This window comes from Bidens hawaiensis, unplaced genomic scaffold (assembly GCF_021521415.1).
Source record: "Bidens hawaiensis isolate Kalapana, Puna unplaced genomic scaffold, B.hawaiensis_p1.1 tig00001463_1, whole genome shotgun sequence".
NCBI classification, from domain to species: domain Eukaryota; kingdom Viridiplantae; phylum Streptophyta; class Magnoliopsida; order Asterales; family Asteraceae; genus Bidens; species Bidens hawaiensis.
Genome location: NW_027491083.1, coordinates 2,825,312 through 2,844,647, shown reverse-complemented (window position 1 = coordinate 2,844,647; position 19,336 = coordinate 2,825,312). Strand labels below are relative to the sequence as shown.

The 19,336-nt window shown below is 35.9% G+C and overlaps 1 protein-coding gene across 1 annotated transcript; it reads right to left on the bottom strand.

Moving 5' to 3' along the window:
- Positions 1 to 15,225: 15,225 nt before the first annotated feature.
- Positions 15,226 to 15,822, bottom strand: LOC143580325 (uncharacterized). Its single transcript, XM_077063391.1, has one exon. It carries the CDS (start codon positions 15,820 to 15,822, stop codon positions 15,226 to 15,228), a length of 597 nt encoding a protein of 198 aa, XP_076919506.1.
- Between the last annotated feature and the right edge of the window lie 3,514 nt (positions 15,823 to 19,336).

Below are 19,336 nucleotides of genomic sequence, written 5' to 3'. Positions count from 1 at the left end.
TTGACATTTCCACCGCAAGATGACTAAACCGATTAATCATCTCCTCCACAGTTTCATTCTTCATTAAAATAAATTTCTAACCTGAAATTTTACAAGAGTCTTCTTACTTTCGAGCATTTTTCCAAAGATTCTAGTCTTCAGAGTTGCAAATAGAGATGCACAAGTCTTAATAGTGCTATACTGGTGAAAGATTTGCTTAGGCAAAGCCATCGTGAGAGTTGAATAGGCTTTTGTCTCACTTTCAAAATCTTTGATTTCTTGTGCTTCATATTGCTTAAATTCCTTTGGAGTCTAACCAAGATTGTCACTACCTACAAGATGTGCTTCATAAACATCATCGAGAAACCGTACACTACTTGGATGCACCGACCCCAAATGAGCACGAAACCCCAGTTCCCACCGAGCAAATTCAGACAGCTTCAGTAGTTTCGGACACTTATTATGAGTACCAATTTTGTTGTCCATTGTTAGAATTTGTTGCATTAAAGCATTCTGGGATGCTAATGCATAGTATGAAGCATTCTGAGAAGCCATTAGATAACAAGTTTGAAAAGTTAAGAGACCAAACTTGTCAAAGCTTAAAAGTTATGGTTACTGTTTTTAATGAATCAGAACAATAACGAATGTGAGATATTCGTTAATGATTCAAATGAATGTGTGGATAACGAATGAGACACTGTTCAAATGAGTGAAAGGTTTAGCGAATGAGTTGAACGAATGATGAATGTGATTAGCGAATGTGATATTTAGCGAATGAGGCTCACGAATTATGAATGTTTAGCGAATAGGATTAACAAATGTGGTTTAAGCGAATGACGATAAGGATTAACGAATAAGAACTGAACGAATGATCAGTTAGATTAATGAATCAATCTTCAACCCTCTTAACGAATCAGTATTCAACCAGTAACGAATGAGAATTCAAATCTTCAAAACTTCAAACTTCAGATCTTTGTCCATACTAGTTCGAAATCCCTGAAACCTATCTCAAACGATTCGTAACTCAAATCCGAACCTTCTATTACCAGTCCGCAATCACAAACAACTACTAAACCAATCCAATTAACCAGTCCGTATTAAACAAATCAGTATAACACTCAGATTACCTCAATCCGAACTCAAATCAAACTCAAATCCTCCATAACTAGTTACTATTACCTAATTCATGATCCAATTACTCTTAGACTCATCCAATTACTATTAAACAAAAACCTCTGTTTCACCGGAACTTCATGAATCACTAATTATATCAAATCATACTGAAATTGATCCAATCCTGGATGAATGAATACAATTATGCAACGAATAACCTCGAAGATCAGACCAAATGGCTCTGATACCACTTGATTGAGCCTGTTCGGATCTAGATCTTATGATAACATCGATTCATTCGTTGATTATGTATATGATTAGGCTAGATTACTTTAACTGTGTGTATTGTGTGTATTGAGAGCACAATCGGACAGAGTAACGACTCTAGAGAGATAATAATAAGAACTGTTTCATTAAACGAATATCTTACAGGGTATATATAGGGGATGACCTCATTCGTTAAGATAACCTTAACGAATGAGTCATTTGTTACATTAAAGACTAACGAATAAACCAACTTATTCGTTATACATTACACATAGCGAATGTCCTACATTCATTATGTCCCATTCGTTAAACAGGGTTAACGAATGGAACTTACATTATACGAATGCGACACATTCGTTACAAGGTAAAGAATGTGCCTTACAATTAAGGCGAACGGTCATATATAATTACCAAAATGCCGTTTACATTAAACCATAGTATAATAATAAACAAATAAAGACCGAGACGTACAAGACATGTATCAACAGATCAGAATACCTAAAACAGAAAATTCTTGCATCGCGGGCAAATCTATCCACTCGCAAATATCTTTCCAAACTCTAGAAACAACCCCACACCCACCAAATACATGATTCATAACCTCCTCCGAAGTCAAACACTAAGGGCAAAAGACTGACGGAACATCAATACCCTTATTCACTAAAATGGTACGAAGAGGGAGGCGATTTAGAGAAATTCGCCATCCCAAGATATTTACTTTAATGGGAACCATGCTGTTCCAACGAGTGACAAAACCCGAATTGGGGAGGCTCATAAAATCGATTTGCTTTCTAACAAAATCCCACACCCAAGAGTCTCGATTGTTGTTGAAAACCTTAGAGTATTCTTAGCCCACTCTTATCTATATCCATATAATCACATAAAAATCATTATCTTTTTCTCTATAATTTTCAATTAAATAATACTTTTTAATACCAATATCTTTTCTCTTTTCTTCACTCAAAACCACTTTCATAAAATATTAAAAAGTTATACGATATGAACAATGTAAACCCAAATTTAACTTTCTCACATAACATACTATATATTATCTATTAACAAAACAAATTTCTCCACATCTTCGTCTTCAAACTTAAGAAACCAACGCTGCAACCACCACATGTCGGTTGTGTCACATCCCAGCCTACGGCGGAACATGTCGGGGCGCGACAATGTTTGTATTATAGCTCAAAGACACTAAAACAATTTAAAGTGTCAATATCTAAATTTATTTATTCACAATTAATTGTTACACAAAGTATTCAAGATGAAAGAAATACAACAATTGTTATATATTTATTTATTATCCTAAAGTCTAATATAAATTCTCCACTTCGATTCACTTGATATGACAACCTGTAATATGCGTAAAAATAATTTGTCAACAACACATGTTGAGCGAGTAACTAGTTTGATATAATAATAATATTGAGAAATAAAACAATTCATTGCAACATGTGAATAGCATCAATTAACATAAACAAGTAGATGTGTCTTTTCAACATACCACTAGATTTAGACATGTTTACTTGGATAAGTTCGCAACCAATAAAACAAATGTGTCTTTACGATCACGACACTAGATTCGGTCAGGTCTACTCGGACGGCTTATGATCATACTATGAGGATGAGGATGAGGATGAGATACCAACCAACCATAAAAGTAGTAAACACAAAATCATATAGCACACTTACACTCTCTAGTACTCTAGACTTGTTCATCAATAGTTCTTGAGTTGAAACACTGTTACTTACTTACAAATCGGAGGTAGGCGGATAGTTTCCCCACCCGAGGATTTTTGCTGGAGATCCTACCAAGGATCAAGGGTTTTTCCTCACTACATCCTGAGTCATTTACTGCTTTACACACACACACACTTGCAATATTGTGAAGAGCACGCTACCTCACTTACAAAGTTTGGTCGTTAAATTGCTTAAGTAGTTTTTGACCAAAACAGTAATCATTTTTTCACCATTAATAACTCTGTGAGGCATGGGGTAATTTTTCCCTCTCTAGGTTTTTTTTCCAGAATCTTAGGTTTTTCCTCGCTAATTGTGTGTTAACCACTTACTTTTTCGCATTTATTCACCTTTTATTTGAAGAACAAACTACCTCACTTATCGAATTTCTTCACAAAATTGCTTCGGTAATTTTTGACCAAAACAGTGCCCCAAAACAAAAATAGGAAAAAGGGGATTGTGATTACTCACTTTAAATAAGGTATACAGTAATGTGAAGGCGGAAACGGTTAAGGCGGACTAGTTAGTTGACGATAAGTCCTAATAACCAAACAAATAAACTAATCATAAAAATGAACACGACTCGATAACATAGGTTTATAACATATTTGGGATGGATAAGACGCTAAATATATTTTATTTTAATTTTGTGAAAATTGAATTAAGGTGTACACGATTTAAATATTATTACCAATTTCATTTTGAATTTTAAAACAAAACCATTGTTAATTCAATATTATATAAGTATTGTTTAGTTATACACACACACATATATATTATATTTATGAAAAATCTGTTTTAGCGATTGGTTCGTCTAGATGAGTAAAACTATTTAGATTATTTATTTATATAAAAAAATATATTATGTTAAAATGAGAAATATATATTTACACATTTTAAAGTTAGATACTAATATATATATATATATATATATATATACACATATATATACACACACATATATATATATATATATATATATATATATATATATATATATAACACTTGATTTAGTTATGAATTGAGTGAGATTGGAAGACTAGGGTTCGACTCAAGAACACAAGATCAAAAATCCATATTACGCTGCTCCTTTGATGCAATTAGCTCGGGGCTTGACTTCGGAATTGTTAGAGGATGGTTTGTGCTCATTTAATTGAATTAAGATCAACTATAAATAGAGATTTGAGGTCGGTCAAATTCGAGGCTCAAGTTCACGAATATTCGGATCAATTATATCACACCCCAACCTATGGTGGAAATGCTGGGACGTGATCCGATTGCTCGCATCACGAAGATACTATCATGAATATAAATGACAATATCTATTTAATTATTTTATTTCAAATGTACAAACAATATCCAAATATATTAAAACAATTTCAATAAATAAATGCAACAAATTTAAATTATGTTTGTCTTCATTAAATCCTATGGTCTTGTCTAAATATCCAAACTTCATTCTTCAATTCACAAGATAACCTGCATATGCGTAGAAAATGAAAGAGTTTGTCAACATAAAGTTGAGTGAGATTATCACCAGTTGTACAATGATATAAATAATCATAACGTAGTATACTGCAGTAAATGAATCAAACCATAAGCAAGTAAGTAGACCGTTTCCAAGCGAATCGGGCGTTGGTCAATAATATGAGCACCATATACAAGGGAATATGTTGGACCCCTCCGAATTATACGAATTAATGAATAGTAACACAAGTAAGCATGTAACACGTATATTTGATTAAGTCACACACAATTACACTTTCTCTATTGTTTGATATATATATAATATAAAATATGAATAATACGCATATGCCCCAAAACTTTTAGAAAACTTAGTAAAATAGGGGAATGATAAAACTCACCTTAGATTAAAGACAAGCGAATATAAATACGAATAAGCGAGTCATCCACTACGCGTCAAACAAGATAAACAATCAGAACCTGAAACTTTGAGATATGATAATATAAGTAAAAACAAAGTCGTTTCCGTTGGAATCAATCCAAACGGATGCTTAGAACTCAAGTTATGCTAGATCAAGATTTAAGCGAGCTAATACTGACCAAAATCCGAACAGCGAGTCGGAAGTCGAGTTTTGGTCAGTAGCCTTAATTTCGTAACGAGAATAAAAGTCTTCTGGACCGAACGTTGAATCCGACCAGAAGTATGAGAAAACGTAAAGTCAAACTTGTTGACTGTTTTTGCCCTTTATTGAGTTTTAAACGAATTGACCAGTCAACACTCTTCAACCACCGAAATTGATTGAAGTTTATTGACTAGAGAATACGTATGAACGATTTCTTAGTTTACAACTTACCCGGAAAGTGAAAGAATCAAGAGAAATGATAAGTCAAATGTCCACACGTATGCAAAGTCAACCTCTTTATGAGTATGTCTTCAACGGAATAGCAAAACCGAAGAGTATTAAGAGAAACAGAGGGTAGGACGGCTGGAAGAGACTCTTAGGGTTTAGTGTAAAGTTTTATGGCGGATAATTAAGAGTTCTTTATATAGAATAAGCATAAATGAACCATATTTGGTTAGTTTGCTCGTTTAGGTAACCGAATAAGAGTTTAATGATCAAATCGATGAAATAAACCATAAGATTTCATGCTTGATCAGTAAGTTAAGAGTATGGACATGTAATTTGTTTAATATCCTTTTCTTGGACCTTAATTCACTCGATTTAAGCCTAAAATAAGCGATTTTTATACCAAAAAAGAGTTAGGAAAGAAGATCGAACATAAAATCTGTGTAGTATCTTCACCACACCGCGCGACCACCAAGTGGGCCACCATCGCGGGGCGCTCCGGCCATTAATGGTTGGAATTTTCAATTTTGACACTATAGGTCCTTGTTGTTTGTTATTTGGACATTTAATGAATCTTTTATGCATAAATTAAGAAATGAATTACTTAAGAAAGTATAAGGGTATAAAATGAATATTAGAAACTTAAATACTTGTAAATATTTGATTTTAAACTAATAATAAAGATCTAAAATATTTCCAGTCGGGTTAAACGTAAACGAATATGGGTTTAGAAAATCCGAGATGTTACAAATTAGTTGTCAATTTCCAAGGTTAATGGATCAAGAAATCAAATGGGATTGGGGGGGGGGGGGGGGTGGTTGGTTGTACCTTTATAATTAGGTAGCAATGGAGCTAGAAATTTATAACCCATGGGTCACAATAAATGCCCTCAATTTAATGTTATTTTATTACATTTCTACATTCTGCATCTTTTTTTCTTGTCTGGTACTGACACGACTGCTTCCAGCCCCATCCGCTGCTGCATGCTGCTGATTGCCGAAATACAAACTTCAATTTCATATCAAGTTTTCTCCCACGGTTTTGCTGATGGTTGGTTTCAAAAGTTTAAGAGGGGGGGGGGGCTAGTTTTTTCAGTTACGTATACCACTAAAAGAGAAAAAAATTAAGGAGGGCAACACCCCCCCTCTCCCACCTGTCACACCCGATTAAGCGATTTGCGGAAGCGTAAAATGGAAATGCAACAGATACAACTGGTATCAAATACATTGTTCATAAAGAAAAATTACTAACTAATACAATATATTACATTGTTCTAACATCTCTTACAAACTACGTGATACAATCAAAACTAGCTCTTCAATTATTTCTAACTCAAATGCTCACAGCATCGATCACAATCCAACAAGTAACATACAATCAATCTACTCCACCTTTCTGATTACCTGAAAAGCATGTTTAAAAAAAAGGTCAACTACGAATAGTTGGTGAGTTTCACAAGTTTTAACGAAATCAGTTCTACGTACAACACAGTCGTAGTTTGCATGTACGCGCGTATATAAAAATTTTATTTACGTTTGTATATATGTACGGCTGTGCCTTTGTGTGTACATATGCATGCATGTAAGTTTATAATATAAATTTGAAATTACGATAAAATCGTGATTGTTTGTTCATACTACGTGTTTCCAATTTCCGTGTTTAATCACCCACTGTGGCCCCCCTTCCGCCCACAACGGTTCCACATAACATCAACCACTGTGGCCCCCCTTCCGCCCACAACGGTTCCGTGTAACATCGAACATTACACAGTGTATACACAAATAATTAGTATTTCCTGCACCACATTATTTCCTAGGCCTATTCACATAGCATGTAGATAGACATACACATATATACATATTTATGCACATATATAGTATTTATCACGTATCACCAAACACTGTGGCCCCCCTTCCGCCCACAATATCCTCGTGGCCTCCACTACCCACGTTATTCTCATGGTCGTCACAGACCACGTTATTCCTATGGCCGTTACGGACCACGTCATTCAACCATGGCCATTACAGACCACGTTATTCACCCATGGCCATTAAAGACCACGTTATTCACCCAGCTTGTTGTGTTTAACAGTACACAACATATTTGTATAAACCTGTTATCACATGTAATTTCATTATGTTTTGGTATTCGTACCATGTCCACTTAATTCATCATTCAACGATATTATTCACCATTCATTCGCAGGTAATCAATAGTTATGTTTGTAGGGACTTTTGTATGTAAACGTTCAGGTAATTTATATCCTGAACCATTTCCAGATAGATAACGTATGTAACTATGCTTTTCACCCCAAAAAGTTCATAAACAGTTTGAAAAGAGGGGTCATGAAACTCACGGTTTTGTAGGCACTTAATGCGAGATCAGTTCGGGGTTCATTTCCCTTGCCATCACTTAGTCCCTATAGTCAATATTATAATAATATTAATATTTTAATATTATTATAATCTTTATACTAAGCTGGGCTGTATAGCTTATCTGTAGTCTGGGTGTGGCTGTAACACCCAGAAAGTGTTAATAGGCTTAGATTGTGATGTTCAATGTCTAATGTTTAAAATCGAACTTGGCTCAGTTTCCCCGGTTCACCAACTGTGCCAAGTTGTTCGTTTATGCGTTTGGAAAACATTTATGGGAATGTAAACTTGGGTAAACGTGTTGGGTGATGAAATGATTAAGTTATAAAGAAAGATCACAATTTAGGGGTCTGGATTTGCTACGGGGCTCGTTTCCGTTTATTCAGTTTGAGTTGGAGAAAAACGCGCAAAATCTACCCAAATTGTCCGTATTTCTCACAAAAAGTTTGTTTTTACATAATTAATCCGAAAATATGCTTCTTGATTGTTGTCGATGTTTTGATATTCCAACAGGTTCGTTAATCACGAACTTGCCGGTTTTCGTTAGAATTGAATTTATTTAATCTTCAAATTAGCATATTAATTATCCGTTAATCATTAGATCATGAAAATTTAGATACTTATCAAATAAAATATTTATATTTTTATAAAAATATTTTTGGAATTATTTACTGATTTATAAATTTATTAAAAATAATTTTATATGCTATATTTAGCCTGAAAATCATCAGTTTATATCAAATAATTTCCGAAAAATCCGCCAAAATTCCTGAGTGACCAAAACACTTCCAAAAATAACCTATAGCAATTCTAGAAGCTAACAATCTTGCCAAATATCATTTTCGAGCCAAAAACAGTGATGAAAATCTGAATAAACGCAAATGCACCAAACATACCTAGGATTTTCCAAATGATCCAAAATTTCATATCTTATGATAACATATAAAATATGAGTTCTCCACAAAATTTCATAATTTTTCAAGTAATTTAACTATTTTTCCCAAATAAACGTCCTAATTTGGTAATAAATTCGCCAAATATTCTCGGATGATCGAAAAATTATAAAACTTTAACAGGGACTCAATGATATGGTCCCTGATGTCCCTGAAAAATTTCATGACCTAAAAATATGCATATAACAATCGAATCCTAAACAAACAGTAATCGAACATTTCGGCATTACCTTTCCGGTTTTCGTTCGTTTTCGGTCGCTTATGCAAGTTTCTGGGTTCTTGTGCTTCTAAGTAAGATAGGTATAGGTCCTATATCACAAACCAAGCACGTATCATCAAGAGACCAGTCATGAAAGTTTTGAACCGAACTTTTGAACCGTAAAAACTTCGTTTAAACCCTCTAATTTGTGCTTATGCCCAAAAAGCTATTCAAACCAGGCTCCTAACCATGTGTAGGATCAAAACATGTTTTTGGACTATTTTTAGGGTTTTTGCATGGTTAGGAATGATTTTTGGTAATCAAACTACGTTTATATGGAATTAAACTTAGTTAAACATGCATAAAATTGTTGAAAATTATGGTTTTACCTTATGTTTTCTTGAGTTCTTGGCTGAAGAACAGATGCAATCCAGAAGTTTTGATGATATTTATGCAAAAATATCTCTTATATATAAAATAGTAAAAAAAAAGAAACCTGGGGGGGGGGGGGGGTACCCCATTGCGTACGGGAGTCAAAGGGCCCCCCACCCTTAGGCCTTTTTTTGTCCACATGCCTCGTTATGCGTGCCCGACGTGAAAGAACAAGTCCAAATTTATTCGGGTTTGGTTTTTGGTGCGAAAAATTTATCGGGTACGACAAACAGTGCGAAAACGTGTGTTTTTCGGCTAATGTATTGTAAATTTAGAAAAACATAGTATTTGTTTGTAAAAATCGAAAATATTTTCATGGATCGCTTAAAACATTCCCAAAAAGTGTTTGGTAGATCTTTTTCAGCTTAACGGATGATACAATGCTTGTTTCGAAACTATCTTTCGCGTTTAAGTCCATAGCGGGTAGTTAAACGAGCATGTTTTCGTTTAACTAGTTTGCTATCTTACTAAGGCCTTAATATCAATATGTTGGCTAATAATAGACATATATTACTTATAGATGGCCCCTCGGGATATCTGGGTCATAACCAGACCCGTTCGGTTAACCGTTTTATTGCTACGCAATAAGCGGTTAATCGCTTATTCGATAAACAAATACTAAGGCATACTCGATTTTGCCACGAATGTCACACACCCCACACAACCCACTGCAGCACTGCCCATGGTTCGCCCATAATTTTAAACGCTGTTAAAAAGATAAAATATTAAGTCAAATTAATAACCCATACCCCAATATCCCATCGTAACTATAACAATAGGAGCCATGTTGCCTTAATGCCCAAGCTTATTGGAACATTGATTTGGACCAAGTTCTTATCTTTGATACCCTAAAAGAATCTATCCTATAATATAATGCTATACACAGTATAAATACGCATATAGACAGACTAGATTATAACTATTTCTATTTACGTCTTAACCAATTTACATAAAAAAAACATAAATAAATAAAAAGTTTAGAAACTTTCATAAAAAAGAATCTTAAATGCTGAATATAACAATTCTAACACGTCAAGCTACTAAATAATAACACACGTCAAGCTACTAAATAATAACACTATTTGGCTTACTGGTAGTATTGATTTATTCCTGAACTGTAATGTATAATGGCATGTCAGGTTAGTGTTAATTTATAATACCTTCCTAAGGGGGCAAACAAAGTTTATAAAGTGTAGTCACGTACATATAAATTGTTGGTTCTCCTGTATTAAAATCTGTAACAATAAAACAGAAGTAATAAACGTGAACGATGAACCGGGCTTTTGTTTAACAAAATTCCCCTAAACAGATTCGCGGTCTGTTCCCAGGGTACGCCGGTTCGAAACAGCCATAGCGTGCTGCCGGACTTGACGACTTGCCTGAAACGAAATCAAGAATAATGCTATTGCAGTAGAGAAGAGAGAGATGTGTGTATTTGTGTGTCTTAAACTTCTGCATATGGTCTGGTTTTATAACCACAAGATCATAACTGTATATTCAACTCCATAATGACCCATTAAAGTGCAATAATGGTCATTAGTGAAGAATATGTGACTGAACATTACAATAATAATAATATTCAGTAACCGACTAATTATTAATGACCATTAACAATTAGTAATGACCATTGACTGGCAGTTACGATTTGAAATCTCAAAAACAAATGCAAAAAATTGCCTCACGCGGGCTCGGGTTTTCGGAGCTGCATTCGTGTCCGCGGGACGTGCGGGCACGCACGAGTTCGATAGATTTTTAGTCCGGAAACCCAATTTTGCACCCCCCCCGGCGCGCGGGTAGGAGTTGTAGTAACACGCATCACAAATTTTCAAATGGGTAGTAACAATAGCACCTTATAAACCATTCTTGAATTTGTTCCCCAACCGATGTGGGACAAAGTGTTACCACTCCAATATTTGAAACATCCATTCACACACACTTATACCCAATCTTCCAACAATCACCCACATGAATGGAGGTCGAAACAACATTATTTCGATTAGATTTCAGCAGTTGAATCTTGCATACAATAGGTAGATGTTTCTCTTTGAACCTTTGCTTATGAAGCGCACTTAGCCCACTGACTCTGTGTAGACAGCGATGTCTTTGAACTCATCTGTCGTTTGTGTAGACGACAATACATTTCACATAAGACTCTCCCTGACAAAAATCAAGTCCTCATAGTTATGTTTGTTATGATCATGAACATGAGCCTGGTTCTGCAAGAGCCATTAAGTATTGTGCCCTAACAATACCCTTCGAAGCGACCCCATTTCTGTCTCACATAGGTGATTCACCATGTATGGTTACCTTAGTCGAATCATTAAAAGCCATAGGCTTAGCCTCACACTTGTCACTTTTAGGAATGGACTAGGATGTTTACCAACCATGTAGTAAACTACCTTTTAAATACATAGGGTTATCCCCCCCCCCCCCCACAGTGACCTCATTAATTCATACAATTAGGTTTTCCTATTGAACTCAATTCTTGGGATCTCCAATCTGTTTAGTTAGGTTTCCTTCGTATGAACCTTTAATTTTTCAAGGGCTTTAGTCCCATTCCCATGGACGACTTCTAAACTAACTCTATACTTAGGTCTTTTGTTAACGGATCCGCAATATTATCCTTTGACTTCACGTAGTCAACAGTGATAATTCCTGTAGAGATTAGTTGTTGTACCGTATTATGTCTACGTCTAATATGTCTGTTCTTACCATTATACATTGTGCTATGAGCTCTGCCGATTGCCGATTGACTATCACAATGTATACAGATGGCTGATGCCGGCTTAGGTCATCTTGGTATATCCTCAACAAATTGACGTAACCATTCCGCCTCTTCGCCCGCTTTATCTAGGGCGATGAATTCGGATTCCATCGTGGATCTAGCTATAACCGTTTGCTTAGACAATTTCCACGAAATAGCAGCACCTCCAAGTGTGAATACATACCCACTTGTTGCTCTGGAATCATTCGTGTCAGATATCCAATTTGCAACATAGTGTCCAACGATAACTGCCGGATATCTGTTATAATGCAACCGGTAATCCCGAGTGTATCTTAGGTACTGAAGCAACCGAATCATACAGTTCCAATGAATTGAACTTGGGTTGCTTGTGTATCTACTTAGCTTGCTCACAACATATGCTAAGTCTAATCTAGTACAACTCATAAGGTACATTAAGCTTTCGATAATTCTTGAGTATTCCAACTGGTTAACGGGTTCACCTCTATTCTTAGCTAGATGTTGACTCATGTCATTGGGAGTTCTAGCTACATTAGAGTCATTAGCATTAAACTTCTCAATAATTTTGTTCACATAATGGGCTTGAATTAAAACAAGTCCATTTTGGGTTCGTGTGATTTTAACTCCCAAAATCACATCCGCAAAACCCATGTCTTTCATGTCAAATCTTGCCTTTAACATGTTCTTTGTGGACGTTATGATTTTGTCATCACTTCCAGCAATGAGCATATCATCTACGTATAGACACAGAATGACATATCCATCTGATGTGTCATTCACATATACACATTTGTCACATTAATTGATTTTGAACCCGGCATCAAGCATGACATGATCAAACTTTTGATGCCACTGTTTTGGAGCTTGTTTCAATCCATATAAGGATTTTACAAGTTTGCAAACTTTCTTTTCTTGCCCAATGGCTATGAAACCTTCAGGTTGTTCCATGTAAATCTCTTCCTCCAGATTTCCATTCAAGAAAGCTGTTTTCACATCCATTTGGTGAACTTCCAGATTTCTAATGGCGGCAATGGCATGGACTAACCTAATGGAGGTTATTCGCGTAACTGGTGAATATGTATCAAAGTAATTTAAACCTTCTTGTTTTTTATTTCCTTTGATCACCAACCTTGCCTTGTACTTATTCGATGGTGCCATCTGGTTTCATCTTCTTCTTGAAGATCCATCGATATCCTAGTGGTTTACATCCTTGAGGAAAATCCACTAGTTCCCAAGTACGATTTTGTAAGATAGAATCTATCTCACCTTTGATGACCTCCCTCCACTGAGGTCCTTCTGAGGAACTCACCGCTTGTTGGTACGTTTAGGGTTCCTCTTCTACCATGTAGGTAAGGAAGTCAGAGCCGAAGTATTTTTCAGTCCTTTGCCGTTTACTCTTTCTAATTTCGAATTCCTCTATCTCAGATTGTTCTCGAGGCTCATCTCTTGCACCCTCGTTTTCTAGAACAATTTCTTCAACCGATCTAGAAGAACTCGGTTTTCCTTTATCCAAGCATGGGAACATATGTTCAAACCATGATGCATCCTTGGATTCTAGTATGGTGCCTTTATTTTATTCCAGGGTTCTTGGAAACATGCACAAGAAAACGAAACACACCACCAGGACGAGTATATCCTATAAATATACAATCCACTGTTTTGGGTCCTATTAGTAGCCGTTTCGGTGGTGTTACTACTACCTTGGCTAGGCACCCCTATACTCGCAAGTATTTATATGATGGTTTATTTCTCGTCCATAATTCGTATGGAGTTACATCTTTCTTCTTATTGGGTATCATGTTTAAGACATAATTCGCCGATAAGATTGCTTCCCCCCACATGTCTTGGCTTACACCAGAACTTATCATCATGGCATTCATCATTTCTTTCAAAGTGCGATTCTTCCATTCCGCTATGCCATTTGATTGAGGGGAGTAAGGAGGCGTGAGTTCATGTATGATTCCATCTCTTTCACACAAATCAACAAAAGGTGAAACATATTCACCTCCTCGGTCACTCCTTACTCTTTTGACTTTCCGATTTAGTTGATTCTCAACTTCGGCTTTGAACAAGATAAACTTATCAATAGCCTCATCCTTACTCTTAAGTAAGTACACATAGCAATACCTTGTACTATCATCAATAAACGTGATGAAGTACTTACTTCCACCACGAGTAGGAATTGCTTTTAGATCACACATATCGGTGTGGATCATGTCGAGGGGTTCGGTGAATCGTTCAATCTTTTTAAATGACGATCTTGTTTGTTTTGCTTCGACACAAGTTTCACATTTATTGTTTGAGTCAATATCGAATGTTGGTATACAGTTAAGTTTAATCATACGTCGAATGGAATTAAAGTTAATATGACCTAGTCTACCATGCTAAACATTAGAAGACTCAAGCAAGTAAGCAGAACTAGTAGTGTTCTCATTCATTCCATTAAACACGGTTACATTTAGTTTAAACATGCCATTAAGGGCATAGCCCTTACCAACATACATACCATTTTTGGTCAACACGACCTTATCCGACTCAATATTTTGAAACCAAACTTGTTCAACTGCCACCCCGACACAAGGTTCTTACGAATTTCAGGAACATACAACACATTGGACAAAGTAAGTTCCTTTCCCGAAGTCATCTTCAAGATCACATTCCCCTCGCCTTTGACTTCGGCTGTGGCGGAGTTTCCCATAAAAACCTTCTCTCCATTTGTTACCTCTTTGAAAGTGCTAAAGAGGCTTTTGTAAAAGCACACATGACGGGTAGCCCCCGTATCAATCCACCAATCCTTGTTATTTTGCCCAACCAAGTTCACTTCAGTGACCATAATCGAGAGATCCGTGACCATAGCAACAAGGTTTTGAACCTCACGAACTATATTCACTTGTCGAGCATTTTCATTCTTTGGAAGCTTGCACTCATTGGCCCTATGGCCTTGCTTTCCACGATTATAACAAGTTCCTTGGAAATTCTTCTTCTTCCCAATTCTCCCCTTAGGACTAAGGTTGGACCCTTTCCCATGAATTTTCTTTCCACCTTTTTTATTACCCTTTGAAGATTGACCATGTTCAACAACATTGGCCTTTGCCATTCCGGGACCATCAATCCTTTATAGAGAAATTTTGTTATATTCTTCAATACGAAGACGAACGACAAGATCTTCAATGGTCATCTCCTTTCGCTTATACTTGAGATGGTTCTTGAAATCAACCCAACTTGGTGGTAGCTTTTCAATCATAGCCGCAACTTGGAATGTCTTGCTAAGAGACATTCCTTCCGCATGAACATCATGAAGAATAACTTGCAACTCTTGGACTTGGCTCATGAAAGTTTTTAAGTCTATCATTTTAAAGTCCAAAAACTTAGCCACCATGAATTTCTTAGCACCGACATCTTCGGTTTTGTATTTGCGGTCCAAAGACTCCCATAATTCTTTGACAGTCTTGGCCTTGCAATACACATTGTACAACACATCCACCATACCATTCAAAATATAATTCCGGCACAAGAAATCCGAATGATTCCAAGCCTGAACCCCGCTCACTGAATGAGCATCCATATCCCCTTCATCAACATGGGGAACAGTTTCAGTTAAGAACCTCGCAAGGCTCAAAGTGGTCAGATAAAAGAATATCTTTTGCTGCCACTGTTTGAAATTCACACCGGTGAATTTTTCCAGTTTCTCAACAATGAGATGCGACTGCATTAGGCAGTAGCGCAACCAAGTTTGCTGTGACAGCAACAGCGGAAGTAACGATGGCGTAAACGACAGTGTTCATGGACTGGGACATTTGAAACGAAAAATACAGGAATAATTAGTAATCTGTTTAAGTTTGTTGGTTCTCCTGTATTAAAATCTGTAACAATAAAACAGAATGAATCGAGCTTGTGCTTAACACAATTCCCTTAAACAGATTCGCGGTCTGTTCCCAGGGTACGCCGTTTCGAAACAGCCGTAGCGTGCTACCGGACTTGACGACTTGCCTGAAACGAAATCAATAATGCTGTTGCAGTAGAGAAGAGAGAGCTGTGTGTCTTAAACTTCTGCATACGGTCTGGTTTTATAACCACAAGATCATAACTGTATATTCAACAATGATCCATTAAAGTGCAATAACTGACTAATTATTAATGACCATTAACAATTAGTAATGACCATTGACCGGCAGTTACGATTTGAAATCTCAAAAACAAATGCAAAAAATTGCTCCACGCGGGCTCGGGTTTTCAGAGTTGCATTCGTGACATGCGGGCACGCACGAGTTCGATAGTTTTTTAGTCCGGAAACCCAAATTTGCACCCCCTACCCTGCACGCGGGTAGGAGTTGTAGTAAAACACATCACAAATTTTGAAATGGGTAGTCACAATAGCACCTTATAAACCATTCTTAAATTTGTTCCCCAACCGATGTGGGACAAAGTGTAACCGCACCAATTTTTGAGACATCCATTCACACACACTTATACCCAATCTTCCAACATAAATTGAATCGTAGAAGTGTAAGTACAACGCCATTTCTTTTGTAAATAATAGTTTCCGTAAAGGATGCGTTTGGTTCGCGTAATTTTTTTATATGAATTGGAATTGGAATTGGAATTGGAATTGGAATTGGAATTGGAAATGGAAAGAATTCTTTGGAAAATCCAAATTGTGTTTGGTTGGCAAGCTAATAACTTGTTGATTGAAAGCATCAATATGCATGTAAAAAAAAATTAATAAAAAAAAACTTTTACATATATTTAACTTAATAATAAAACAACTGTGAAATGGATATTGTTTTGAGAAGCCACTATATGTTTGACATAGTTGAGAATATACGGAGAAAGAATCTTTGCTTTAGTATGTGTTTTTATCATTAACTCACCTCCTATGATCCTTTGCCAATATGGTAGCATTTCTTTTATAGCTAAAAAATCGTTTCAAAGACTATGATGGAGAGAATAGGAACAAAATAAAGCCTACACTGACACCACCACACTTGACTATGTAAATGCTTCTATGGGTAGGGTGGGGGGAGGTGGGTTGGTGGGGTTGTGGCCTTGTGGGGGGTATGGTCATGTTAGTGTGACAACCAAGCTAGAAGGGTTGATGAAAGTTGAAGAATAAGAACAAAAAACTATTTGTGAGTTGTGATTTAACTTAATTATTTTCAAAATTAATTATTATTTTTTAGAAATAAAAAACTACTGGTGTTTTACTGGTTGGTGTTTGAAATGAAATATAAACGCATTTAGTCTTAAAAAATCATATAAAATGATGTGAAAGTAGTTGAACTTAAAGAAAGTACATAGAGATAGATGATGACAAGCACTTTGGGTTTGAGCCACTGGTACTGATGCCCCACCCCCACCACACCATACCATGAGTAAGAGAGGGAGCCAACACCCATTAAAAACAAGTATGTGTCCACAAAATTCTTTACATACTTTACCATTACTTGATAAGGATTAATGCAATATTGCATGACAGCATCTTGTTTAAATTGTAAAGGATGTTTCTTATTACAAAAATACAAATGAAGAATTAACTTTTACTTATACAAACTCTTAAAAACATGTTCTTTTCATCATAACTTCCAAATCGTTAAGTCTGTCAAATTTTATCGTTAACTCAAGGATAGATCGGCCTTTTTATTTTGTTTAATATTTTAAATTATTATTTTTATAAAAATCCCTAATACCCTTCTTTCAATACAATAACAAATTAACAATGCAACCTTTCTTCTCCGGCACTGCAACCATGAACCACCCAACCAAAGACGACCAACTCCCAAAGTCGTCGGCCACCCCCAAAACTCATCACAGTAGTCGGCACTCAGATTTCGCTGCCAGGATGTCTCCCTCCCTCGCAATCGCCACCAATCGGAAGATGGCGATGTTCCTGCATTTTCCGGCCACTGCTAGTGTCTCGTATCAACCAACATCTAGTTCAGATATGAAGTAAAGATGAGTTGGGGACGTCGGCGATTTTCCGGCGCTGGGTCGTTTTCTTGCCAATAGTTCGTTTTGCCGGCGATAGACTGTAATAGTTATTGGGCGGCTGTGATGGTGGCCTATGTGCTGGTGGGTGAGGAGGATGGGAGTGGTGTGCCGAGTGGTGGTAATGTATTTTTCAGGCGGTGGTAGCCGAACGATTGTGATGGTGTTGGTGTGTGCCGTGTTAGATGATGATGATGGCTAGATCTGGTTAGGTTTTGAGAAGGGAGGGAGATGATGTATGGGCCTACTTTTTTTAATTATTTTATATTGTAAGGATTTAAAAATAACTAAAATAATAAAGAATTAAGAAAAGAACATTTTTGCCGCTGAGTTGACGATTATAATTAACTGAGTTAGTAATTCGGGCGTAAATGGCAAGATGTAAGAAACCTCAATGGTCCATATAAAAAAAAAAAATTTAAACGAAAGTTGCATTTTTTACCAAACCTTAAGAACGATTTTAACAATTTATTCGTTTAAAAAAATACTTCTTTTAGAAGAATGGAGTAGTCAAATAGAAAGAAAAAGAGTTCTTCCACAATCACTAACATTAATAATAATGATTACAACCAAGTCCTACTAAATTATTGAAAGAGACCAAAACTCCACTTTGATCCTTTTCCTGTAAAAACTTTCATATATTTTTAATACACAATATATACTTCATTAAATAATCCACACCTAAGCCAGGTACCCTTGCCTTGATGGCAATTGATAAGCCGCAAAGCAAATATGATTAGATTCCATGTAATCATGTTATGATATTGTACTTGCCCCTATTCTATATTGTATAAATATTAACTTTATATGTGCCGGATAAATTTAGACTTCAGACTTGTATTTACGGGTAGTTTGGTAGCATTTAAATGATTTTGTTAAAAGGCTATAACAGAATCGGTCATATATAAAGAGATCTCAACTAAACGAATATAAGAAATGTAGTGAACTAGCTCACTTGAGAACTTCTTCAACGAAAAGATAAGAAAAGATAAGGTATAATTGGAAAAATCAAAAACAAAAGAATGAGGACATATTAACTTTGTGTTATATTTCACAACTTAATTGAAGTGGGATCTTTCACATGGTTCGACTTGGTTTTACATATATGCCTACAGAAAATACATGCATAAAACTTCAAACAATTGTTGTGCACTTCTAACTTCTTGATGGTTTCAAATTCCAACAAAACCTCCATTCACAATATTACATTAATATGGATGCATATAATCATATATCTGTAC

Excerpts from the sequence above, each read along its gene's own strand:
- LOC143580325 (XM_077063391.1), bottom strand. The coding sequence starts at position 15,822 with ATGCAGTCGCATCTCATTGTTGAGAAACTGGAAAAATTCACCGGTGTG.